Source organism: Falco punctatus (genome assembly GCF_963210335.1).
Source record: "Falco punctatus genome assembly, chromosome: 7".
Taxonomy (NCBI): Eukaryota; Metazoa; Chordata; class Aves; order Falconiformes; family Falconidae; genus Falco; species Falco punctatus.
The window spans coordinates 2,560,501-2,586,057 of NC_137587.1; the positions used below are offsets into that span (position 1 = coordinate 2,560,501).

Sequence of the window (25,557 nt, forward strand, 5' to 3'; positions counted from 1 at the left end):
CGCACCGGCGGGGAGGCTGCGCCGGGTCCCGCCGCCGCCGCGCTGCCTTAAGGGGGTGGCGGGCGCGGCAAGTCCCGCCCCGCCGGCGGCCGGTGCGCGGCCGGGGGCGTGTCGGGGCCGGCGGCGGGGCCACCCGGCCGGCCCCTCGGCAGCGGGGCACTGACAGCCGCCCCGAGCGGGCACCCGGCAGCCGGGCTCCCCCGCCGCCCCATGGGCCGCCGCCGCCGGGGGGCGGGCGGGCGCGTGCCGCCGCAGTGAGCCGGGCCGGCGGAGCGGGGGGCGGCCGGCGAGCCCCCGCGCCGCGGGCACCATGGACAGTATCCTGGAGCCCTTCCCCGCCGAGCGGCTCTTCCCCGCCGCCGGCACCGGCTTCCTCGACCTCGGCGACTTCAGCGAGGCGGATTTCCTCAGCAATGTGGTAAGGGACGGCCGGCGGCAGCCCCCCGCCTCTCCCTGCCCCGCTCCCCCGGCAGCGGGGCCGGGACGCGCCGGCGGGGCTCCCTGCTGCGCCCCGGGGTCCTGCCGGGGGTGCTGCCCCCCTCCGCTGCGCCCCGGGGACACCGCGCCGGGCAACGGCGGGGGGGGGTCTTAAAACGCGCTTTTTTGGTGGGGTGATGGCTGGGGGAGAAGCGGGCGGTCCCGGGCGGGGGGCGTGCGAGCTGCCCGTGGCCCCGCTCCGACCGCCGGGTGCCCCCGGGAGACCCTCGGGCTCGGCGCCCCCGCTCCCCTCCCCGTGCAACTTTTCCTCGGAGTGTCGTTTGGGAGGCGAAGCATCTCCCGCTCGGCCTTGAGGCCGGGCTGATTGGCTTTGGAGAGAAGGGTGAAGGGGAAGAGTGACTGCGGAGGGAAATGTGTTGCCAGTCCCAAGAAACCAAAGGGACATGGTTCGCCCCCAGGGAAGCCGCTCAGCCTCTCCCAGGAGCCGAGTCCCCGCTCCAGCGCTGGCCCGCGGCAGGCGCCCAGCTCCTGGCCCTGCCCCGGCTGTCCGGGGGGGGGTTGTGCGGCGGATCCTGCGGCCCCTCTGCCAGGGAGAACCCGGCCCTGGAGCAGGAGGGGTTTGGGCTGGGGGCATCATCCCGCGCTGGGCAGCGGGGCACTGCCGGCACCCGGGGCTCCGCCGGCCTCTGAGCAGCCGCAGCCCCGGACAGGGAGCCTGCCCCGGACAGGGGGGCTCCAGCTGCGGCTTGTTACCCCCTGTCACAACGCTGGCACCTCCCGCGTTCCCGGGGCAGCCCTGAGTGTCCCTGAGAGGTCCCCTTGCAACGAGAGCAGGGGAGATGCCAGCAGCACAACGCAGAGCAGGGGACAGGGAGGGGAGGGCTGTAGCCATTAAACACCTGATGGATCCGCTTCTGTTTTGCTACGCGAAAGGTCTCCAAACCCTTCTGCGCTGCCTCCCTTGTGGAGGAGGCAGTAGAGATGCGGAATCTGCATAGACGTGAAGGCACCCCACTTGGTGTGTGGAGGCACTCCAGGTCTGGGAAAGACATCATGCCGGCAGCCCCATCTCTCAGAAACCTCGCCAGCTCCCGATTTCCAGGATACCAGGGTGCCTCAAGGGCTGACTCCGGCCGGGCTCTGCGGGAGGCAGCTCGTCCCGCTGCGCTCAGGCAGCCCTTCGCATGGCCCGTCGCCCCGAGACTGAGCGCTCGCTCGCACTGCGAGGACGTTTGCTCATGTCTGAGAGACCTGTTAGGAGTCGAGTGCTTTTCCCTAGTTCTATATACATCCAATGTGGATGAAGCTATGCTGATACGAAGTGCTTTATGCCAGGAGCATTAATTCCCTGAGCGAAGTGAAAATAGGATGTACTGGCAGCAGCCCTTTCGCCTAGGTGCAATGCGGGCTGCGGTCAGAAGTCACGGAACCTCTAACCAATATAGGTGGTGCCTTTTTATAACTTAAATACAACTTCTGCCTGCAAGCAGACCCTGTGAAAAAGAAGCTTTTGTGTAAGAGTGCCATCTGGTGCCACCTGCCAGGACAGTGTGTTTAAAGTGTGTGGTGGCCATGTGCAGGCTGGCTCTGTCCTGCCTTGCTTAAACGGCCTTTCTGCTTGGAGAGCTGCTTCTGCAAGGAGCCTACCCTTACATCACGTTAACTAGGTTGCAGTGACTCAAGCTTCGTTGTGCTCAGCTTACAAGTAGAAAGGATCTTTTTGTGTGTGTGGATTTTTTTCCCAACTGCCAGCACCACAAACTTCTGCTGGAGTGTGAGAGTCAAGCCGATACCTTTTCTTCCTGCAGATGATAAACACAAGAGATTCTGTAGCCACTTCTCGCCCACCAAATCTGTTGGTGATACAAGTGCCAGAACATAATACATCACCCTCTTTGTTCTCACTCTGCATGACAACATGGGGGAAGGAGCACACTCACATTTTCTTACTAAATCCAGCAAATCTCCCGGGATCTTGAGATGTGTTGAGAAGTTCTTTTTACATAGAACTGTGCAAAGCATCACCGTGCACAATAGCTCACAAAGTTGCCAGTGCCTTTGCTTCAAAGATGGGCAAACTTATCCAGATATTGTTCAGCAAGCATTTTTCTTAGTGCAGGCCAGGAATTTTGGCCATAAAATGCCAGTATGGAACTTTTTCTGAGGAAGATTTCCTCCGTTTGGAAAGGAAGTGGAAAGAAAAGATGGATGAACCTTATTGCAGAGGCTGTGCTCCTTTGGGGCAAGAATTACACGTCTCTAAACTACCCTCCTTTCCTGAACCTTGGCTTCTAATGAGTCATCTTGATCTTTAAAAAATGGTTCTCCATATTGTTCATCTGAAGTTGCGACAAAGAAATAACGAAGGCATGTGTGTAGCTGCAGCCTCAAAAAGGTCTGTGTGCGTGAAACAGGAAAAAAGAAAAACCAAACGATTTGAGTAAGTCTGGGGACTGCCACTCAGATGAACCTAGCCAGGCTGGAGCAACAGGCTGACAGAAACCCCATGAAATTCAGCAAGGACAAACGGATTCTTGCCCCTGGGACAGATGGAGTGACCCACCACGGGCCATGGAGCAGTGCTGGGCCCCGGCAGCAAAGGCAGCTAGCAGTCAGCAACAGGCGGGCGGTGGCAGATGGTTGGAGGGCAGTGATTATACCCCTTTTCCTGACAATCATAAAACTGTGTCTGAAATACCGTGTCCAGTTTTGGACTGCCTGGTACCAGAAAGAGGTTGATAAATCTGAGCATGGCCAGAGGATGGTCACCAAGATAGCTGGGGGCTGGAGAGCTTCTGTGAGGGGAGGCCGAGGGAGCCGGGTGGGCTCAGCTGGAGGCAAGGTGGCTCCAGGAGGACCTGGCAGAAGCCTGCCTGCGCTGGTGGGGAAGGGATGGAGAAGATGGAGCCGGGCTCTTTCCAGAGTTGCCTGGCAGGAGGATAAGTGGTCGTAAATTGGAACGGGGAAAGTTTAGCCTGGGTATAAAGAAACAGCTTCTCACTGTGAGGAGAATTAGTGGTGGATGAGGCTGCATGGAGACACCATGGAAGCTTCATCTTTGGAGGTTTCCAGGAGCTATCCGGACAAAGCCCTGAGCAACCTGTATTTAGTGCTGGACCTGCTCTCAGCAGGAGGTTGGGCTGGAGACCTCCTGAGCTCCTGCCCAACTTGCATGAGTCTGCCATTATATGATGGGGTTTTCAGGTTTTTTGGAAAATCTTAGGGAAAGCAGAGTCTGCTTGGTACTTGGAGGGGAAATCTCCAAGGGACAAAAATGTTTCTTTTTACTTCACTTAGCTTGTGCTAACCAGACTTACGTGTGATGACTACATTATCAACAGCATTATCAGTCTGGTTTTGCTCAGGAGCCCACATACTGCTCTTGAACTTAGGCAGCTTTGCTCATCTTTTTCTGCCAGAAGGACGTACCGTACATGAAGCCGATCCTTCACACAGTGCCGGCTTACCAGTGTCACCTGTCTGCCTCCTGCCCAGCCCAGCATTTCTGGTCGTTCCTGTGAGCACCCATCTGTTCACTTATGGTCTATTACAGCTGCGCTCACAGAGCTCTTACTTTCTCTCTCAGCTCTTATCAGTGCCATGAAACTCTTCAAAAGCCTTATTTTTTGAGTCAGATTCACCACAGTGCTTCACTGGGTTTGTAACACTTCAGTGTCAGAATGAAGCCAGAATAAACCGGCCAGCCAGAAGTCATGTGTTTCTTTTTAACCCAGTACCTCAGTGGGTTTGTTTCTTCCTTATGTTTCTGTATTTTATAGTATGAAAAATACCTTCAAAGATGACTTTGGATGTTCATGTAAACACAGCTCTTTTTTTGATTCTATGGGTTTCAAAGCATATTGTTTACCTCTTTCTGAAAGAGAGACATCAAGGCAAAAAGAAATACCCTACATGCTAGTCGAGGTCTGCACTGTTAGAAGTTGCAAAATAGCAATTCAGGCTGTCTCGGTGGTGCTAACCCAGCTCCTCTGCAGGGCGCACGGTGACGTGCCCTTGCACTGTGTGATCCTATATGCCCAGCCAATGTGACAAGCGGCATCTTCTGAAGCCTACCAGGGGACAGCAGAATGGGAGAACCGCTTGTCTCTGGGGGTTACTCCTTGAGTGCAAACTGGGTTTTGTGCTTAATGTGTGCTGTTCCCTTTAATGTTGTCCCGGCCCGCAGAAAAGCGGAGAGTGGCAGGACTGTTTGTAGTGAGCAGGCTGAGAGCAGTGCTGGTGCAACTTGTGAGGGGAGCCTCCCCTAAAGATAAAGAAGGGCTATTCACCGTTGCTCTTGCAAGAAGCCTGTACACACTTCTTTTCCTCTTATGCCTACTACAGGGACATAAATAGCACTTTAGTGGTGCTTAGGTCTTGGACTGACCTTTGGTCTGAGTTTCATGCTATGTAAGCTCCCTCTCACCATCTCCTTACACAGGGAGGACAAATTGCTCAGGCAGATCGGGTCATCCACTTTTCATTCCTTCCAGCTGCTCTAATGGGAGCTGGGTCTCTGGGATTGATGGTAGTCCCTCATGGGGACATATGCAGCATTTTGGGCCTCTGTTCCCATGCCTAGTAAAATTTGGTCAGTGACACATCCTTGATTAGTCAGCCAAGTACCGGGTAAGGCAAGACTTTTTTCTTTAAATTTTGCTTGGAACTTGTCAGTCAGAGATTCCTGTGGGATCTGGAGCATAGATACAGAGAGACCTGCTGGGGCCATCAGACCTGGCCTGATGGAAATCAATCCTAAAATAACAGCTCACAGACTTTCCTATTTCATTAGTCTCTTTGGATCCACCTTGTGGTTCTTCCACTTCATGTCCATGCTGCTCCTTACTGTCTCACAGCAGGACTTACACCTGCAAAAGTGCCAGCAGCAGGATGAAACCAGAGCTGAACACAGAAGTTCATGAGTCTTTGAGCCTACAGCATCATCACCATAGGGTCATCACCAGGAAACGTATTTCCATTTTGGTAACAAAGACAGGGAGAGACCTGAACTTCCTTTGGAAGACTCTAGGTCAATACTTTCTCCACAGAGACTGGGGATCGTTTGTGTGTCCCTCCTAGCTGCCAAGAAACTGATAAACATTTGGGATAGTCTTCCTAATAAAAATGTTCATCTGTTGGACAACTGTCTGCATCTGCTGGGCATCTGCTGGCCTAAAGGCTTGTCTCAGCTGAAGTGGGAGAACCCTTTGACTGCACTGGTAGGCCAAAGCTAGGAGAGGGGTTGCAACTCAGAGCAGGAGTGGAGGAGGAAGGCATGCATCCTCAACAGGGTTAAACAGTGGAGACAGAGCCATCGTCTTGGTGGGGAGAAGCAGGAAGGACTTTGGTGAAGTGCTTGCAGAGTAAACAAAGGGAGGGCTTGGCAGGAGGTGGAAGCACATCTGTGCATACAGTCCGCTCTCACTGAGGGAGGGTGTCAGCAGCACCAGATGGGAGATGCTGGAGCTGTGTGCAGCTCAGGCCATGTCTGCCAAGTGATCCCCATCCCCTCTGGCATATGGCAGCCATTCCATGCCAGCACCACTTTCAGAGAGGAGGAGACTTGAGGTCTCATTTGTACAGATGAGACCATAGAAAGCCTCTGAGGCTGGCCCATTGGACCTCCTCCTGGTACCAGTGCAAGTGCCTAAGCATGGCATCTAGTGGCTTCTGAATCCCAAGACAAGTGTTGGGTTCATTGGTGCAAAGTGGCCTTTGCTGCTCAGGAGCCCATCTGGTGCTGCACCGGTCCCACCCCATGCTGCACTAGTCTCATTCGGCACTGTGCTGGTCTCATCTGGTGCTGCACCGGTCTCGCTGAAGCCTGGAACATAGCTGCCTCTGGTCGAGAGGGAAATTTGGAAAGAAGAGTGTTTTCTGAAGCAGCCCGTTAAAGGGAAATTTAGAAGCAGGGATTTCACAGCCACAGGTGCAGCCCCACTGTTCAACATAGGGCCAGGCTGACACCTCTGCAGTGTACTCCTGTGTTTCCTCTGGGAAAGGTCTACTCCTGCACTTGCTCCTTTTTTTCTCAGCACTTCCCTGTAGGTTTTTAGACTGTAGAATTTAATTAGCATGTAGTATATTACTTACTTATTATTTAAAGTATTCTCAGTGTTAAAGGAAGCAAATGAAAATGATTAACTCTCTGAAGCCGCCTTTGTGATGGCTACATGGCAGGTCCTTTCCCATAGCCACAGGTAGGATTGTGCTTGATCTGAAGTGCATATTGTACCAGTGCATTTCAAGGGATGAGTCAACCCACGAAAGCCTGTGAATCCTTGTCCTGTTGTAGACAGTCCACTGCAGGAAACTAGATGGTTCGCAAAAGCCAGCTGGTGACTCTTCTTGCTGCAGAGTTACAGGGGAGCATGTAGGGCACCAGGGATGAAGCTGACCATTACAGCTCAGCTAAGAAATGGCCAATAGCTGTCTCTTGGCCTGGTTTGGCTGGAAGATTTCCCAGGGAAATTCCAGGTCTGTGCTGCAAGGTCAGGTGCTGTCACCTATGCTTCACAGGCAACCTGGTGGCCAGCATTTGTTCTTCAGGAGAGGTGTCTGTTGGAGGAGCCAAGTGTGTGAGTGCTCACTTCCAGGCCAATCTCAGTCCTGGGATTCCTACATCCCACCAGTCCTACCCTTCTGCTGGGGACTGTATTTATCCTCCTTTACACATCTGAACTGCTGGCACTTCATGTCTCCACATGGGAGATAAGAAGTGAGAGCAAGGGTGGAACCAAAGCCACGCTTCTCAGCTGAGCCCCATGCTGGCACTGTGTCTGTCCCACTGCAGCAGGTGACTTCTGTGTGTGCAACTTTAGTGTAGTTTGGTATCCACTGGCTGAAATCACTAATCCTGATTTCAGGCTGGCAATAGGACAGAGTGAGTGTTTGTGTGGAGCCCTTTTCTTACTCTTTCCTGTCTTTGGAGCTCAACTTGTTGTGTTGTGAGTTGTTAGTTGTTTTCTTGGGTTATCATCCCTCAGAGCAGAAATAGCTGAAAGGTTGTGAAGACCCGAGGGCATGGCCAGAGCAGCAGGGGACTGCAGGTAGCATGCTGAAAGGCAGGCTGTGCCTTTCGGCCTGGTTGCTCCCCACATCTGCTGTGCAGTGTTTACATCTCTCTAACTTATTCCCAGCTGCTCAAAAAACCAATTTTTTTTTTGCTTCTACTTTCCTGTAGGGTCACATCATTTAAGGTTTTCTTTTCCTGTAGTCTCCTGAACACCCCAACCTTCCCCTCACCCACCCCTTTCTGACTTCTTTACCCACCTTCTCTCTTTGCACCTCTGCTTTCACTCCTCCTTTCTTAAATCTCTCCAGGGCTGGCTTTGAAATCATGTGGAGCTGCTCTGGTCTGGTCAGTGTCCAAGCGATAGATGCTTGACACTGATCTTGACACATTGTCCAGCCAGAATGAGGTCTCATGAAGGTTGGAACTGCAGATATCCACACGCTTTTTCACTCCTTCCTTTCTCTTCCTATTTTATCTTCTTACTTTCTAAGACTGCAGAAATTCCTCATGCAGGATGGAGGCAATGTGCATGGCTATTCTCCCTGAAACTAGTGTGTAATATAAACCAGTGCTGGGGTAATTAGTACCATCTTTAGGGCTCAAAGGTAATGACTTATGTGAGGTCATTCAGTACGATCACTGTCCAGCCTGTTCCAGGGGAAACTCATCCCTGACTACCTCAGAAAAGTTGCTTTTGGCTTCTTGACACTGTGACTTTGTCTTGATTAGGAAAAATGTTCGTTTAGGTCAGTCTGGCGGACCCGATTAGCAAAGCCGGCTCAAAACTCAGCTAATATTTTTCCTAGAATAGATGCAAGAGAACGTTCAGCTCGGCAATCTGTGTCAGGAGTTCCCCTGCAACAGGAATGTCAGGGCTCCCTTGGGAGGAACCTGGCAGCAGAGGCTGGAGGAGAAATACAACTTGGGCCTGACATCAAGCACGTTACACAGGAGGGAGCTGTATACAACATTGGTTTTGCACACTCATATTGAATTGTCAGCATCCCTCCTGCAGGTGAGCTTCCTTAGACCAATGCCCAGGGAACTTCCCCCATGCTGAGATCTCCACCACAGTGTCACGGGGGCACTGGATTCTCCTCCCGATGCCACAGCATGTCCAGGTGGGAGCACTGCAGCTCCAGAATAACACATCTCTGCTGGCCAAGGTGCAAGGGGTCTACCTTGCAAGCCTGCTCCTGGCTCTGCGGTATTTGCAGCTCCCCCTGTCCCAGGAGGACAGCTTTTCCCTCCAGAAGGGGAAGCCAAGGCAGAAAGACCAGGGTGAAGAAGGGGACTCAGGTCCAGAGCCTCGACAGCTAACTGTTGCCTGTCACAGCAGCTTGATGCTAAATGAGCCCCCTAAATTCATGACAGTCGAAGGAAGGAGCTGGGCAGGTGCTTTTGGCTGAGCTTGCTGCTGCCCCAGGGGAGAGAAGGCAAACCAGGCAGCTCAGGGAGGAGGAAACCAGCTCTGACATTTGTAAAGACTGTTGATGGAAGATTTCTTTCAAAGCCTTTTCAGTCTGTTGGTCTGAGAGCTCTTTGCCCAGGGGCTGCTGGAAATCTGGCTCTTCTTTCCAAGCAAATGTGGCAGACTGAGAGTTGATGAGGTGCTGTCGAGCCACAAATATTGAATTGCCAATTGAATGGTGTTGGCTTTGTTTTTGTTGTGTTTTTTCTCTCCTTATGGACAGCGGTGCAGTGAGGTTGTCAGGAATGGGAGAACTGTGTTTTAGTCCCAGCTCTGCCAGTTACTTTGCATGTGATCCTTAGGGTGTCACTTGCGCAATGCAGCTTTCACTCTGTATAAAATAGTACACATCCTTATTCTTACTGACATGGGGCAGTGGCATCAATGGGTGAAGCAGATTAATGAAAAGTTAGACTGGGGTGGAGTTTTGCTAGTGGATATCTGCCACAAAAGGTCCATAGGAGCTATTGCTTTGCGTCCCTGGTTAGAGTCTCTTTGAAAGGCTTTGCAGCTATACATGATATTTGCAATGTTTTCAGTTTGGCAGGGCCATTCTCCACCGATGTCCCTGCTATCTTTCACCCTTCTTGTGTTCCTTGTCCCTGGGGACTGCACGTGTCTGATTCTGACCTCAGATACTTCAAGCAAATCTGGAGAAGTTAGTCTAAATGACTGCATTGGTCAGCATCAGGATTTCAACTAAAGTACTTGGGCCATGCTGTTGTTGGCCTGACCTCTTCAGGCCTTACTGAAAACCAATTAATTTGTACTTTATAAAACCAGTGAATGGACTGTATTCATACCTCATCCTCCACTGCATAACCAGACCCTGGCTGAGTCACAAAACCTAACTTCTCCCCGGTTTTGGCACAAATTGCTGAGGGCACCCTGTTAAATTTCTGCCAGAAATTGCTGCATGGTCAGGGCTATGCTGAGTTCCCAGGCTCCCAAACTATGTTTCGTCTGGTTTGTGTCTGAGGAGAAGGTACTGAGCTGCAAGTACCAGAGTGCAATGGCTTTATCAGTCCCCAAGCAGGGCAATTAAGATCCACGTCAGTCCCTCCCGCTGCTCAGTGCATGGTTTTGTGCTCTCCCTTTCTCTTTGAAGGTGCCTTTTCCCTACAGTAAGTCTGCCTGACCTGTTGTAAAGTTAGGATTTCCATCGTCCACTGGGAAGAGAGATGCAAAGGTTGCTTTCCCATTCTGTGACACTTCTCCTGCTCTTCAGGATTTGTCAGATATAGTTGGCAGCGGTCCAGCAGCTGGATTAGCATTAAATAATGAGCAAATGGCCTGCAGCCCTTTTTCAGACCCAGGAAAGCACGCACCTTTCATTCTTTTTATACATGTCTTCGAGCCCTGTTTTTATCACATTGGGAAAGAGCTAAGTCCCAGATGCTGCTCTGGTCAATGCTGGGGACAGAACAGAGGGTGCTGTGCTCCTTTCTTTGTCGCTAATTAGTACCAGGATGGTAGCTAGAGGCTGCTAGCTGCGAGAGCAAAACTGTTCTCTCCCTCCCCTTGTAACTGCAGCCACGGCGAGCAGTCAGTGGCAGCTGTAAGCAGCTGTGGTGAACTGCAGCAGAGCAGAAGCAATGCTCATTTCTTAATTTTCCTGCATGCTTTAGGCTCCAGAGGAACAGCTCTGGTAACCTCCTCCTTTGTAGCCAGAGGCTGAAGTCCCAGGTGAGATGAAGGCATTACTATGTCAACCCCAGCAGCTAAGCGGTGTGATGAGGTCACCCAGCAGCCTCGATATCTAGAAGTAAGTGCCAGAGATCCATGTCCAGACCAGTGCCCCATCCGCTGGTCTCAGATGCCTTTCAGATATTTGATGAAATTGGATTGTATAGAGTTGCCAGAGAATTTATTTATCTATTCTGGGAAAGGGAAGAGGGAAGGAGTCCAGGAGGGATGGAGAATAGGGAAAGAAAGAGGGAAGAAAAAGCAAAGACAAGAGAGAGGTAGCTATGCAGTTAGCATTACTGAGCCATCTGGACCTGTTGGCATGGCCCCAGCTGGACAAGCTCACAGGTTTATCCACAGCATGATGTAATCTCCATCGCCCAGCATTTGAGTTTTCTCCTTGCACTGGATGGCCTCATATCTGGTGCATGTCTGGAGCGGGCATTTTGATTTCCTGTTGCTATTTGTGGACTTTTCCTGGCCGATCCTCAAGAGCAGCTCGGGCGGTTTGCATTCCTCAAGTTGAAGAAGCAATGCCATCCCGCCGGCGTGGAGTGGAGGCCAGCCATGGCCAGCCTGCTGGCTGGAGCGGGCCAGCCCCACGCAGGGAACCAGCTGTGGTTTGCACCGTGCTGCAGCTGGAGGAAGGGTGATACCTCTGCCTGGTGCTTGGGACGCTGCAGCCGAGCTCAGGAGTTGACCAGCACAGAGAGGACTGGCAGGACCACCCTTCCCAGCCTCTCATGGGCTTCCCTGCCCTGCTGGGTCTTGCAGCAGAACAGGAGGAAGGATAATTTTATTTGGCCCAAGACCTATTCCTCCCTTTGGTAGATGTGAGTAAAAAGCAATCAATGATCTCAGTCCTGCTCCCTTGCTAATGCTGGCACTGGGGATCACCAAGGCCCTTGGCTGCCCTGTGAAGTAGGTGGGCTTCCCAGCACAGGGGAAGGGGAGCTATGGAAGATGTGGTCCAATGCTGCCAGGCACCCACCCTTGCTAGGGAATAGGCCTGTAATCTCCTTCTCTCCATCACTCAGTGCCATTTCCAGGAGGCAGTGCAGTCTAATGGGAAGGACTCAAATCTACATTCCCTCTGTGGGAGACAGCCGCACCTCACCAAGACCAGCCAACTTTTTTTCTCGAGTCCTTGCCAGCACATGAAGGGAAGAGAGTTTGACCGTCCACCTCCATAACATCACACTGTTTGAACATCTTTTAAGTTTCAGGAGCCACACAAGAGCAAAGTGGTCTTCTTTGCTACATAAAATCAATGTGTGGAGGGGCAAACAGTAGAGCTTTAGGTCCCCTCCTGCCTTCAGAAACAGAGCAACTCCCACCGTCCTGCATGGCTGCAAAGGTCTGAGATGCCCAGAAAATGAAGACAAAACTTCTCTTCAGCGTACCACTGCTGCAAGCAAGCCTCAAACCCAGCGATACAAGCGGCCTGCTTCAGAGTACGCCATTCTTCGCTCTGACTCAAGAGATGTGGGTAGTTGTGTGATGAGCAACAGTCTGACATGAGCACACAGTACTGCCTCCCTCACGATGCCTCACCCTGCCCACTTAGCTTTGCTTTCTCCAGGGGCTTGGGAACAAGGAAGTTGAGTGCAGTGACCTCCAGGGAGCAAGGTTTTGTTCAGCTGAGAATCCTACCATCTGCTTCAGAAGTTGTCCTGGTTGCACCCGGAGGGAGCAGGGCTCTGCTTTCATAATACCCCGGGGATGGCTTGTCCACCAGGGATGGACTCACTGGAACCACAGAGCTGAGCTTTTCCACCCGACTCAGCTCTGCTGAGCAAGAGAGTAGCTGAGGAAAACGATGGCCTCTTTATAAACCAACTGGCAAAACTCTTGCATCTCTCCTGGGAAGTGGCCAGGGATTCTGAGTCACTGCTTAAGTGGGTTGCAGCCAAGGTAGTCTTACCCAAGACATTAAGTGAGAGAAGAGAGATACACCCAGGAGTGCCAGCAGAAAGAGAAATAGTCATGACCATAATTAATAATAATAATATAATGATGAAAAGATTCAGAAATGCACTGCCCACTCCAAAAATAAAGTTTGAGGACAATTCAAATGCTGTAAAGAAAAGAGAAGAGAGGAAAGAGTCGAGAAAGACCGCCAAAGCCTGCATGTCAGCTGCAATGCAAGGAGTCCCATCCAGCTGGCCTGGGTTCAAAGAGCTCCTATTGTCCAACAGCATTTCCAAGACACCATTCAAAACTTTCAGAAAATGAACCCAAGATGCAGGGTGAGATTTATCACACAATAAAGACAAGCCAGATGTGTGCACCCTTTCGGAGAGAGAGGATGGGAGGAAGGCGATGGAGGAGCAAAGCAGGGGAGAATCAGGCGTGAGGGAGGAGGGTGGCATGAGGAGGTCTGGTGCTGTGAGCATCCAGGCAGGAGCAGGGTCTGGGTGTGTCTGGGCTGGGACACACACTTGGCACTTGTGAAGGGTTTGATGTGTATGGAGAACTCCATACTTAGGAAAATTCACTTGGCATCGGGATTAAGGGGCAGACAGAGAATATCTCACTGATGCTTTTTCTCTTTTGTTGCACATAAAACCATGATGGATACTAAGAGGTTATTGTTACTTCTGGTCCTGGATTATGTACCTGCATAATAAGGCCATGTCTGAAAGGATGCCCAGGAGCCAAACCACTGTAGATTTTATCTTGATTTTCTAGGGCTCACATAGCCTTCATTAGTGCATTTGCAGCACTGGCCACCATGGCAGGGCTGTAACTTCTTTTGCCCACAGGAATCACTCACTTCCACCTGTGATTTGATTATGTTAAAATCTAGCAATTAATTATATAGAAATGTAATTTAATCTTTGAGTCTGCTGCTAACGTGGAGTTACATGCCTACAACCTGCCATCATTAAGTAAGTCCTCAAGTTCTCCCTGCCTGCAATGAGACCAATGGTGTTTCTGCTGTCTGCAGAATAATCTGGGAGGGTAGCCGTTGCCATACCACACTCCACAGATTAAAAAGTGAGTTGGTTTAGTTCTCAGGAAGACTTCTAGTAGTAAGGACTTCATCTAAGAGCAAAAACCCTGAGAAAACACTTTGGAGTTTTAAGCTAGAGAGTCCCTCTTTGCAATGACTCATATGTTTGGTGGCTTCAGTCAGCTTCTACAACAGGGTTTTTTTTAGAAAGGGGTGGGTTTATCTGAATACTTTAAATTAAGATATGTCTTCCTGTGAAGCTCAGTTGCAGATGATGAGTTTGAAGCAGGAGGCATGCACCTGCACTCAGCTATGTAAGGAACCATGTTTGGTTACCTGGTTCCTCCAGTCCCTGAAACCACAAAGCCATCCGTTGTCTCATTGAGCTGCTACAGGGGTGTCCAGAGAATGGATTCCCAACTCCACCAGTTTCTGCAGACCTCCCTCCGATGCTGGGGTGCAGATGCCTGCTTGATCCGACACAGGAGCTTTCAGGGCAGGTTGTCAGGGCATAATAGGTTTCCTATCTTCAACAGAACATGGGATCTTTTTTTCCCATAAGCTTCTGACTTTATTTGAGTGCAGGATCCCAGGCATCTTCACATTCCTATTTCTTTTCACCAGCTACAGTGTACTTGGCTGCTGGGTCTCATCATGGAGAAGTGTGGCTTGAAGAGGGGATAGCTGGGGAGACAGGTATTGGGAAACGGTTTTCACAAGCTGCCTTTCTCCCTTGGCCTTGATTTTCATCCCACGGTTGAAGTGACTGCATTAGCTCTGACCAGTTGGATCTCCATCCTCATCTTTGGAAACACAGGCTTTGACCCTTGTTCACCAACATCACACCTTTGTTCTCCCCCAGGATGGTGTTAATCCAGGCTGTCTCAGTAGTGAAGAATGGCCTGAAAGATGTTACTGCCCTTTGCAGGCTAGGAAGGATTTCCCCATTCTCCAGAGACTCTGGTTTCTGCAGCTCCACCACTGAGGTGAAAATGATACCCTCAGCACTGGAGCTGAAGTTGAATTTCCTATCTGCTGCTCAGGGCACAGATTTTCCACTGGGATATTGGCAGCAGGTCAGAAATCTGCATTCCAAGCTGAATTGCTTTGAAAACAGTCCTGGTGCGGGACCACATTTAGTCTGCTGGTTGCAAAACCCAGCTTTTGCCCAGCCTGTCCACTGAAGAGAATCCCAGCTCTCACTGGCTCAAGATTTTGGGTGAAAATCTCTCACATCCTTGATCAGCTGGTCCAGACTTAGTTGCTCTGTAATTGCCCTTTTCAAAGGCCCAAAGAATGAAAGCCACCAGTAACGTTTGGTATTAGCTGCATGCCTCAGCTTTTGGACTTGAACAGAGTACAGCTATCTTCCTCTTCCAAGGCCTGCTTTTCTTTATGGGTCTCCAGGGACCTGCCAGGGGACAAAATGTGAATTATCTCCAATTTTGTTCTCTGAGCACTAAAAAGAAACAGTTTCAATGAGGCAAATGAAGCTGATTGTAAAGATAATACAGACCATGCCTTCTTCTCCACTTATCTCCCAAAGCAGATTTCCTCTGTCTCCCAGGGTGCCTGTCCCGTTGCTTAGATTGCCTTTCTTGTAAGATGTAGAAAAAAGGCCCATAATGGCATGGGGGTGACAAGCTGTGTAAGAGCAGAGATTTGCCAACTGTGGTGGCTCCAACCCCATATTGGGCAGGGCCAGAATCTTCCAAGAAAGATGGAAGAAGCGGTGGAGCGGTATTTATTCCAGTTTATTTTGGTTATTGAATAAGCTTCCCTAACCCACTGACTGGTGACTGACTTGAGCGGTTGCAACTCTAATTCATTTTTGATTGTATTAGAATGTTCATGCTGTATTTCATGTCTTTTGATGATACTGTAACGCTGCTCCACTGCAGCATGGCACTATAGTTCACAGTCACGCAGAGTAAACCAGTATTTTCTTTTGTTTGCCCTGCCTGCTGCCTTTCATCACACCGCACATCCCTCTCCATCAAGCAGAATTTTTCCCTAAACTGTACAGGCAGACATGCCACACATAATTAAATCCATGTAGTTTCCGGGTAGATTTGCCTCTAGATTTCCAGGGCTGGGCCAGAGCTGCATCCTGAGGTTGTGCAGGGCAGAGCTGCCACATGCCAGCGGGCATGGCTGTGGAAACCCAATTGTGTTCTGGCTGTACCTCTGTGGGGACTGAGAAGGGATGGATGCATTTGGGCCCTGCAAAGGGCACGCCTGGGTGGAGGTGGGTTGGGGTAACATAGCAGATAGGGCCTTCTTGAAGATGATGGATTATATTTTCACACATAAGGAGATAAAGTTCATGTGAACCCCCTCGCCCTGATGCTACAGCAGCTGAAAGACTCCTGGCCCCCGCTCGTGGTGTGGAGTTATGGTGTCACTGGGAGCCTGCTGCAAACTCAGCTGAGGCTGCCAAGTTAACACAAGGACATAAAACACCAATTCAGACAAGAGGGTGGTGATGACGATACAGCTTCTTTCTCTCAGAGCTACTGCTCTTGTGAAGTCTCTGTCTGGAGACTGTACTGACCTTGGCTTGGGAGGGAGCAAAGAAGAGGAAGAGACCCCTGCCAGCTTGCCCAGGGGTACCTGCATTCCCATGGAGAACACCTCCCACGCATCTCCGTTTGAACGGGGCCCAGCTGCCACCATCATGGTTCAGAAATAAAGGCAGCTTTGTTTCATAGTAAGCAGGTGTCTTCAGTTCTCTGAGCTCAAGAAAGGCCTTGAAGGACAAACTTTTTTTATTTACCTTTCATAGACTCCTAGAAATAGCACCCAAGTCTTCTGCCGAATGAGGGTTGAGAGCAGCTGATCTAAATGTTCCACCCAGAGAGGGTTGTGTCCACTTCTGCATATAGTTTAAGTCCTGCTCCAAATGTGTTTTTTTTTTTTATCAGAGTCAGCTGCAAGGGAGTTAGCTGTAAGTCAAAGGAAATTTGGGACATTTGTTGCATATGTAGCATACAGGCAGCAAAAGCTTGCTGGAAAGCAGAGGCATTCCTCTTTATCCTCCAGGGTGCTGCTGCTGGGAGGAGAGATGCTCCTGTCTCTGCAGATTCAACGAGTCTCGTGCAACAGGCAAACTGTGTATTGTAGCTGCTTTCTACCCCAGGCCAGTGGAGCTTGGTTTGCCTTAGGAGAGGCTGACGTCTTCACTTTCCTCCCCAGCACGCACATACCCAGTCTGCACCCTGGCACCCGCAGGTGGTTTGGGGGCACACAGATGGCCATGCCACTGTGGCCACACCGTGATGGCACCTGTCTTTTGAACCACCTTGGCCTGGGCTCTGCCCTACTCCACAGTTGGCCTCGCAGAGCACCTCCACACTACCACAGCCCACACTGGCTGCTAATCCTGTTTATGCTGAACACGGTAAGCCCAGGTACGGGTACACCATCGTCCATGGCTCTTCTGCCACCACAGCAGCTGGTACCTTCAGTATCTACTTCAGGGCCACTGGGAAAGCCAGTCTGGCAGATTTCAGCTTTCCACATGCTTTTTTCTCTCTTTTTATTTTTTCTTTCAGGGGCAAAACCATTTAAAGACTTATCTTGCCCACTCGCCCTGCACCTGGGCTCCTCCCCAGTGAAAAGCAGGCTCAGGACCTCTAAGCTGGGTGTTTCAAAGCTACAATCCCAGCCATAGAATTTTGATGTGGTATTGTGTGTATGCTTTCAACAGCATCACCCATTCTGTCAGCTGAGTTTGTTTTTTCCCCCTGTTAGAGCTGTAGGGGGGAAGGGGTGGGGGGGAAAACCCCACAAAACCTTTATGGCTGCCGCAGCGGTTACTGCAGAGGGTGGGAGCAGTATGTACTGGAAGGGGTAGGTCTCCCGGAGAGGCTGGGACCCTCTGAGGTGCTCGCTGAGACATCCCGGGATGAGGGAGAGCCATGAAGGCGCAAAGGTGAGGCCTCCTCTGGGGCACCGCCCGCGGGGTGCTCTCCCCGCCGGTCTGCCCCGCCATCTCGGCGTCCCCTCCGGCCTCACCCTGTGGCAGAGCCGGGCGGCAGCCGTGCCGTGAGGAGAGGGTGCCCGGCGGGGCCGAGCTGTGAGGAGAGGGTGCCCGGCGGGGCCGTGCCGTGAGGAGGGGGTGACCGGCGGTGAGGTGCGGCGGGGCCGGGCTGTAAGGAGGTGCCGGGCCGTGAGGGGGTGCCGGGCCATGAGGGGCAGGTGCCCAGCGGGGCCGGGCCGTGAGTAGCGGGTGCCCGGTGGGACCGGGCCGTGAGAATGGGCTGCCCGGTCATGAGGAGGGGTGGCCGGGCCGTGTGGCGCGGGTGCCGGGCGGTGGTGAGGTGAGCCACGGCGGGCCGCGGGCCGCTCCGTCCTAACCCTGCACTCCTCCCGCCCGCCTCGCGCCGCTCGCTGGCAGCCGCTTCCCATTGGCCGCCGCTCGGCTGCCTCGGCCAATGGGCGGCCGCAGCTGCTGGCTGTTGGAAGCGGGCCGCGGAGACCGTTAACCGCCGGCGGCGTAGGAGGGGCGGGGGCGGCCGCGCTCCTGCCTGCCGCCCGTCGGAGCCCTCAGAGGATCTGGTAGCTCTTAGAGGTCTTCAAAGCCCCTCAGAAACCCTCGGAGCCCCTCAGAGCCCTCGGAGCCCCTTCAGAGCCCTCAAAGCTCCTCACAGCCCTCACAACCCTCAGAGCCCCTCAGAGCCCTCGGAGCCCTCAGAGCCCTTGGAGCCCTCAGAGCACCTCAGAGGTGCAGCGGGCCCGGGCCAGGCTCGGCCGCAGTCTCAGGCTATGCTGCCTGATGCGGGGTGAAGTGGCTGCAGGCACCCATGGCCCAGGCGGGGACCTGGGTGGCTTGGATTGCTGCTGCTCCCTCGCTTCAGGGTAGTGCCTTGCCTTGGCACCACTCTCTCAGTTGCCTTCCCCTGATTGTGTCTTGAGCCTCTGTCGTCCCTCCTAGGTCTTGTGGCGCCTAGTGCTGGAAATTGTAAATCCAGGTCCTTTGGCACGGATGCGTGGTGGAAGGAGGTTTCCACAGTGAGCTGTGCCTGAGCCTTGCTGGGTCTGCACAAGGCACTAGGGACATGGCTGCGGCTGCTGCTCCCGAGGACTAACAGCTTGTAGCATCTTTGGTCTGAGGGGCTGCAGTCCCTGCGGGGAGGGAGCTGACGGCACAGCTGGCCTGTGGGAAAGCAGGCCACCTGCCTTGTTTTCAGTGACTGTAAACCCTCCTCTTTCTGTCATTGTGCATTATTCTACAGACAGCAATAAATTCTGGGCTTGGTTCCAGATCAGGCTCAGTCAAACCCTCCATCACTTGGAGGGTGTCAGGGAGGCGTTTGGTTCACCATAGAGCCCAAGGTCGCGATGCTGAAAGTAATCACGGGTGACTTGGGCATTGCCGACAGTCTCAGAGGAAGACTAAGGGGTGCTGCTGGCCAGGATGCTGTCCTGCTGCTGAAGGGAAGCTTGCACCTGGTTTGGCCTGAAGGGCTTTGGCCACGCCATGCAGGGAAGCAAGAGCAGCAAGGAGGTGGCAGGTCAGTGGTAAGCTATCCAGGCAGGTGGGGGGCCTGGGTGGACCAGGCGTGGAGCAGCAGGGAGCTGTGGTACATGGCAGGAGAGACCAAGAGCAGTGTGGGTCAGGACAGAGGGACACCAGTGGGGTTTGAGAGAGGCAGGAGGTGGTTGAATGATCGCTTGTGCCCCTTGGGGTACCCGTGCTCTGGCTAGACTGTGAGGAGAGGTTTGCACAGCATCTGTCCATCCTGCCTGGATCTTGTTAATGCTGTCAAGACCTTCACTTTCATAAGGTCTAAAATTTTAAGGAGAGCAGAAGGACTGTCTGGAGTGTATGGGCTCTTCTTTCCTGGAATATAAAGGAAACCTCGGCTGTGCAGCTGGAGTGCAGGGGGCTTCATTCCTTAGTGAAAGCAGAGAAGGGAAATGCAGATGTCACAGCTGGGACAGGAGATTTATCTTGGCAAGCAAAGAGGAAAAATACTTTCAAAAAGAAAAGAGAAAACTCAGAAGAATCCCCTCCCCATATGTACTGCCTGCCAGCACGAGCAGAACCTCCAACCTGCAAAGGCCTTTCGTCTCCTGGGCCTGGGCTGCCGCCCAGCTGGATTAGCCCCTCACTGCTTTCTCTTTGGAGCAAGACCATTGTGGTGGGAGCAGGGAGGCTTTGAGAACAAGGCTGATCCTGAAGGGAGATTGTCTCTAAACAACTCAGCTGGAGGTGGGAAGAGGAAAGTCACAGTCAAAGGATGGAAGCGTGAAAGGGAAAAGGAGGGACAGATGCAGTCAGGGTGATCACAGAGAAGTGGATCCAGGAAAAGGAAATTATCCCCTCCTCAGCCATCCATGGTGCTACTGGACTTCAAGAGTGGCACCTTAAGGGATCCCATGCACAACCAGGCAGGCAAAGAGGCTTAATGCCTCAGTCTTTGCTTGGGGCCACCAGAGGTCTAACACCAGCTCCGGGTGGCGGGAAATAGAGAGCTTGCATCTGGATGTCTGGATGCCTTACATTAGCTCCCAAGATAACGGTTGTACAACAGGAAAGGGTGTTCAAATGAGAAATGCACGCACGCACATACAGTGTGCTATTTAGACAACCCTAAGCATGAGGTCAGGATGAAAACATGTGGTGGAAATATGTTTGGAAGAGTCAGTGCCTATGTCGGTCACCAGGAGTGGGAGGGAGCAGGAGCCAGCAGCTGACAGATTCGCACTCTCTCCCTGTGGCTGAGGTGGCCTCAGCTCGAGCAGATTCTCCTGTTGCACTGGAGCAGCTTAAGACACTCTGTTGGGCCTGGAGATGCAGTGGTCATTGCCTCGCTGTACCTGCACACGCTGGCTTGTCCCCTTTGGGTGCTGCCTCCCCATCCTCCCAGAACTGTGGTAGGGGGATGGGCAGCCAGAAATCGGGCTTGAATCAGGGAATCCAGCACATCCTCACCATTGCGTTTCTGTCCCTTGGCTGCCCCCTCCCTGACCGCTCACTGGTAATACAGCTTTGGAAACACATCTCGTGCTATTTCTTGGCTTTGGAGCATAGTTAGAAGGAGAAGGAAGGAGGGTGTGAAAGGGAGGGGGAGATAGCAGGAGCGAATAATGCAAAATGAGACTGTGCTGTGAGCTTCGTATCCCATCTGGAAGCTGTTTTCCCCCAGTACACTTCACACCCGCTCCCTCTGGGCCAGGATGGTAAGGATCACGTTTCCCAGTTGACTGGTCCCCCTTGCTCAAGCCAGAGCCATCTGCGTGAAAGCTACTTGAGATATCTTAAAGGAGAATCTCAGCAGAGTTGCAGAGTCCTTCATTGTCACAATCAGAGATTCTTGGCCAGTTCTCTGAGGAGTGGGAGCTGACTTATCTCAGCTTGGATGGAAGGTGCTCTTGAGGAGACAGTCTTAAGCCTTGAGGAGGCTGTGAGAGGATGAGCCTGCTCTTGCTTGTGTGTCTCTGTCCATCCCACCTTCATTCACGACCAAGTCCTGTGGACTGTTTCTTGGACCTTCCACCAACATGTGCCTCCGGTCTGCCGAGATCTTTGCTGCCACAACGTCAGCAAGACTCTCCCCAAAGCCCAGCACAGTTTGTTCATTTAGTGGCAGTAAAAGCCTTTAGCTGTGCTGGCCCCTATCTGGGTGGGAAGGGAGGGCTAGTGGCTGCCCAGGACCTCCTTTGACATGTGACTTTCCAGCCAGGATAAAGCTACCCATCCATTTGGTCAGGTGATAAACCTGCTTCTGTTAATCACTCAGGTGCTCTGTTTCATGCTCTGCCATGATCCACACAGCCCTGAGACACTGTATCCTGGGACCTGCAGTTCCCTGGAGCCTTCTGTCTCACACACATTAAGGAAAAGTATGGCTGAAACCTTCTCTGAGTTTTGCTGGATAGGTGCAGCTCCCCCAGCAAGGCTTGGGTGGGACAGAGTTTGCATGTTCCAGGTTGGCAGGCTCCATCTAAATTAATTAGCAGCAGTTTTAATGGCATCTATCCAAAATAAGCTCCGCACTGCTCCTCACTATGCCCATCACAGCTGGATCTGGACAAGAGGACACTTTTTCCTGTTAGCATGTGGTTGCATGCATGGCTGTCTTTACAAATCAGAAATCTAAAGTTAATAATACCTGTTGGCATCAGGTGAGAACAGAACCAACCCAAGAGACACAGCAGTCTTCCTGGGACGTGGTGGCTTAGCTTCCTGCTTGTCCTGTAGCTTCTCTTGTGGATATAGCCAGCTACAAAGCCATGTCGTTATCTTTGTTTGCTTTACCCTTCCTTCTGCTTTCCTCTGCCTCTTGCCACCTTCTTTGATGGCTAAAATAGCAAGCTCCAGCTCTGTGACACCTCTACATGCTCTCCCTCTTTGAGGGGGTCTGATCCTTGGTGCACCCTTTGATAATAAAGACCCAGCAGCACAGAGAGGGGTACCTGCCCCAACATTGCTGGATTCCCAGGGAAGGTGTGAGTTTCCTTCTCTGCTTATCACCCTTCGTTTTCCCATATTGTGCAGTAGGTCTCTGTCTCTCAGGAGAATGGTCTCCTGGGGGCATGAACTCCCGCATGTCTGGGAGAGCAGTGTTGCCTTCCTCCTCCCTTCCAAGTAGCAAGGTCCTCCAGCACGCCTGCTGTGTGGTGTCTAAAAGAAGAAGCAGAAATCTGCAATTACTCCTGCCACTGTTGATGCCCTTATTAAGGCTCAGATACTCAAACTCTTGCACTCCTTACACATCTCTCACCCCATAGCCACCGCTGGGGAGATTTTTTGGCTTCAGAATAAAACCAGAGGCACACCTTCACCTCTTCCCTTCAGGTAGGTTTGTCCTACAGTAGGAAGACTGTTGATTGACCAAGAGATCCTTGTTCCAGGTGTGGGTGGGATACCGCTTAAAAGAGCTTGTGGAACTACTGCATAAGTCCATCTTCTTAAGTCCCACCTCTGCCTTTGTTAATGCACAGTTGTGAAAGAAATTTGAAGCACGTGGCAGAGTCACCAACAGCTCTCCCTGCAGCTCTAGCTCTGCCTCTTTTCCAGAGTTACACAGTGATTCTAGTTTTGATGGTTCCAACAATATATATGATTTGAGTGCTTCTTGTTGGATCCTGGTTCTACTGTGCTGTCGTGGTGCGTTGGCAGCCAGAACTCTGAATCCCTTCACTCTTCTGTGGTTATGTTCTCACCCTTACCATAAGGCTGTTGTGTTCATATCCTGTGTTTGCCTGGGTTGTTTAGAGAAAGCAAGACAAAGAACAGCTGCTATATGAGCAAGCACTCTCTGGGGTTAATGCTCAGGACTCCGGACCCTTTACCCCTCCGTGCTGTAGGATAGGACAAAACCTGGCTTTACAGTGTTTTTTAGATAAATATCTAACCCAGTTCCATCTGCTGACTCAGCTCCCTCTGAAGAATGGTTATGCTCGGCACAGATGGGAGGTGTTTTCTGTTGCTTGATTCAAGTGCAGAAATGCTTCTAGGCAACTTGGAAATGGCTGGGTAGATTTTACCAAGCTACCCTGCCAATTCTGCTTCCGGTATGGGAACAAGTGGAGAAAACTTCAGCCCAGACAGCCCAGGGAGGGCCTCAACACTGGGATTTAGCATGTGTGTGCCTTCTCCACCTTACCTGCACATGCAGTGTCTGCCCTCCCAGGGGAGCCTTGGATGGTGGTGTGGTGGGCTGTCACTCCAGGCAGTGGAAGAACAGACAAATGGGAGGGACGTGAAGGGAGGGAAACCTCCTCGTGTCAGGTAGAATGCAGATGGCAGGACTCCCCCTTATTTCCAGCATGCTCTGTGGACATCTGAGTTTTTAAATTGAGTGGCTGAGGGATGATGTTGGAGGGTGAAGGGGACTGACATGTTGGAGGTGGCTGCAGCTCACCATCTCCCTCCCCCACTTGGTGGGAGGCATGGGGCTGTTCAGCTGGAGCCTACTGCACTCCCCAGCCTCCACCCCAATCCTCTGACAGCCAACATAATGTTGACAGAGTGATACTGTGCTCAGGTAAAACAAATATACCTTCCTGTAGGAGCAGGAACCTGCAGGATCCGGCATCCGGGGTCCTCTGGCCAACTCCTCCTTTGGTCTGAGCGCTGGGGAAAGAAAGCAGCTCCTCTAGGAGCCGGGCTCTTTCCTGAGCTCAGCTCTCACACTGGAATTCATTGGCATTTATGTCTCCACTCTAGGACCTGTGTGCTCTCTCCCACTCTCTCATCCATACCCTGTTGCTCTTGGTATTTCAATATGCTGCTTTCAATGCCTTTCTGCCCACCCAGATGCTTTTCCAGGCGGGGGGGACCCAGTCTGACTCTGCTGAGCTCTCTCCAGTTCATTTAAGTTACACAGTTCCGTCTGTGTAATACAGTCACTTGAATGTATCTGTCTTTTCTTTCCTCTCCCTGAGCCAGAAGCCTCAATCTGCCAGCAAATGGGATAATTTTTCAGCTGGTGTTTGGCAACCATAATTTTTCTCCCTGCCCAACCAATGCTTTGTTGTAGCAAATGGAAAAGTTAGTGATTTGACTGCTGAATAGGAGGATATGCCTCAAAGGAAACAGGTTCCCTGTAGCATCAGGAGCCTGACTCTGCACTGGCCGTATTTACTGACTGTTACTGGAATGATTAGTGGAATGATTGTTTGTTGTTAACAGCCCATCTGTAGTGTTTAAACTTCATTGGGGAGCCGAATTTCACAGGCATTATCTGGCTGGAGGACAGCCTCATATGGTCCACAGAGGGGCTGTGAAATCCCAGAGGAAATTAAATACAACAGGGGGCCTTCCTGTTATGTTGATCCAACTGATCTTTTTTTCTTGTGATAGAAATCAGCAGCTGGGTTGATGTTCTCTGGGGCATCAGAGTGCCTATTGCTGCTGGCAGAGAACATGAGAAAGTGTCTGTCACCAAGGACAGGTGCTGAAGACCATGATTTTCTGCCATACTTGCATTTTGTCATCACAGAGGCTTCTTGCCTTGTGCTCTATTCAGCTTGTTGTCACAGTGAGATGATGCTGGGAATTTGAAGATAGGTAACCACAGAGGAAGGGGGGATGTGAGAATATAGAAGAGTTTCATGAGTGTTTGTGGCATAGATAAACAGGCAGAGAAGATGTACAGCACCATGGCCCTTTCTATCTTAATTCAAAGTGTTTTTATCAAGCTGATGCAGGCAAGGGATAGGAACTGCTTTTTCCCATCCAAAAAGGGCTGTTGCTGAGGTTTGGCTCTCAGTGCAGAGGATGGCTCTTGGATCCTTCTTGGAGTTGACAGTAATGCTTTCCCTCCCTTTGTCTTCCTTCAGCATTTCTCAGAGAACCTGGATCACTTCTCTGACAACATGGAGGATTTCTCCAATGACCTCTTCAGCAGTTTCTTCGATGACCCAGTACTGGCTGAGAAGAACCCACTGCTGGACATGGACCTGGATCCACCCACTCCAGGCATCCAGGCAGAGCACAGCTACTCCCTCAGTGGAGACTCTGCTCCCCAGAGCCCTCTTGTGCCTGTCAAGACTGAAGATAATGCTAACGGTGAGCATGAGACGTGCGCACTGCACTGCTTCGGGCACATCTGTTAGCAGAGGCTCTGGCCTGCTTCCATATATAAGGAAAAACTGGCTAGTCCCTGGGCTTGCGCATGGCTAATCCAGGGAAGAATTTGATCTGTCATTGTCAAACACAGCCTACATTTTTTCCTTCAGTTTGTGCTCTGACAGTCACATTGCTCCTTTGCCAGGCTAACTGTTATTTACGAGGATGATAATGGGTTGTGGTTCAGTGCGCTGCCAGCTTCTGGCAAGCAATAGGAGAGGCAATGTCTCTTTAGGACCCTGCAAACCTGGGTGTGGATGCCCTAGATCCAGGTCTGTTTTGGCATCAAGCAGCAGGGTTTTGGCTTGAATATAGGAAGCATGAGTCTCTGGCTGCAACCAGTGCTGGTACATGTGGAAAGCTAAGTGGCTTCTTTACCGGCAGATCTTTTAGCAAGAGACAGAGAG

General features: G+C 51.8%; 1 protein-coding gene across 6 annotated transcripts in view; it reads left to right on the forward strand.

The window, feature by feature from the left end:
- The first annotated feature begins 61 nt into the window (after nucleotides 1-61).
- CREB3L1 (cAMP responsive element binding protein 3 like 1) overlaps nucleotides 62-25,557 on the forward strand; it is a 47,140-nt gene continuing 21,644 nt past the window's right edge. For 3 of the 6 annotated variants that reach the window (XM_080395763.1, XM_080395762.1, XM_080395766.1), the window contains exons 1-2: nucleotides 62-418; nucleotides 24,862-25,090. In XM_080395763.1, coding sequence (XP_080251889.1) covers nucleotides 311-418; nucleotides 24,862-25,090 — 337 coding nt within the window. In that variant the 5' untranslated portion in view covers nucleotides 62-310. Of the gene's footprint in view, nucleotides 419-17,342; nucleotides 17,501-24,861; nucleotides 25,091-25,557 lie in introns of those variants that run through there. The other 3 variants (XM_080395761.1, XM_080395765.1, XM_080395764.1) reach the window with 3 other exon arrangements.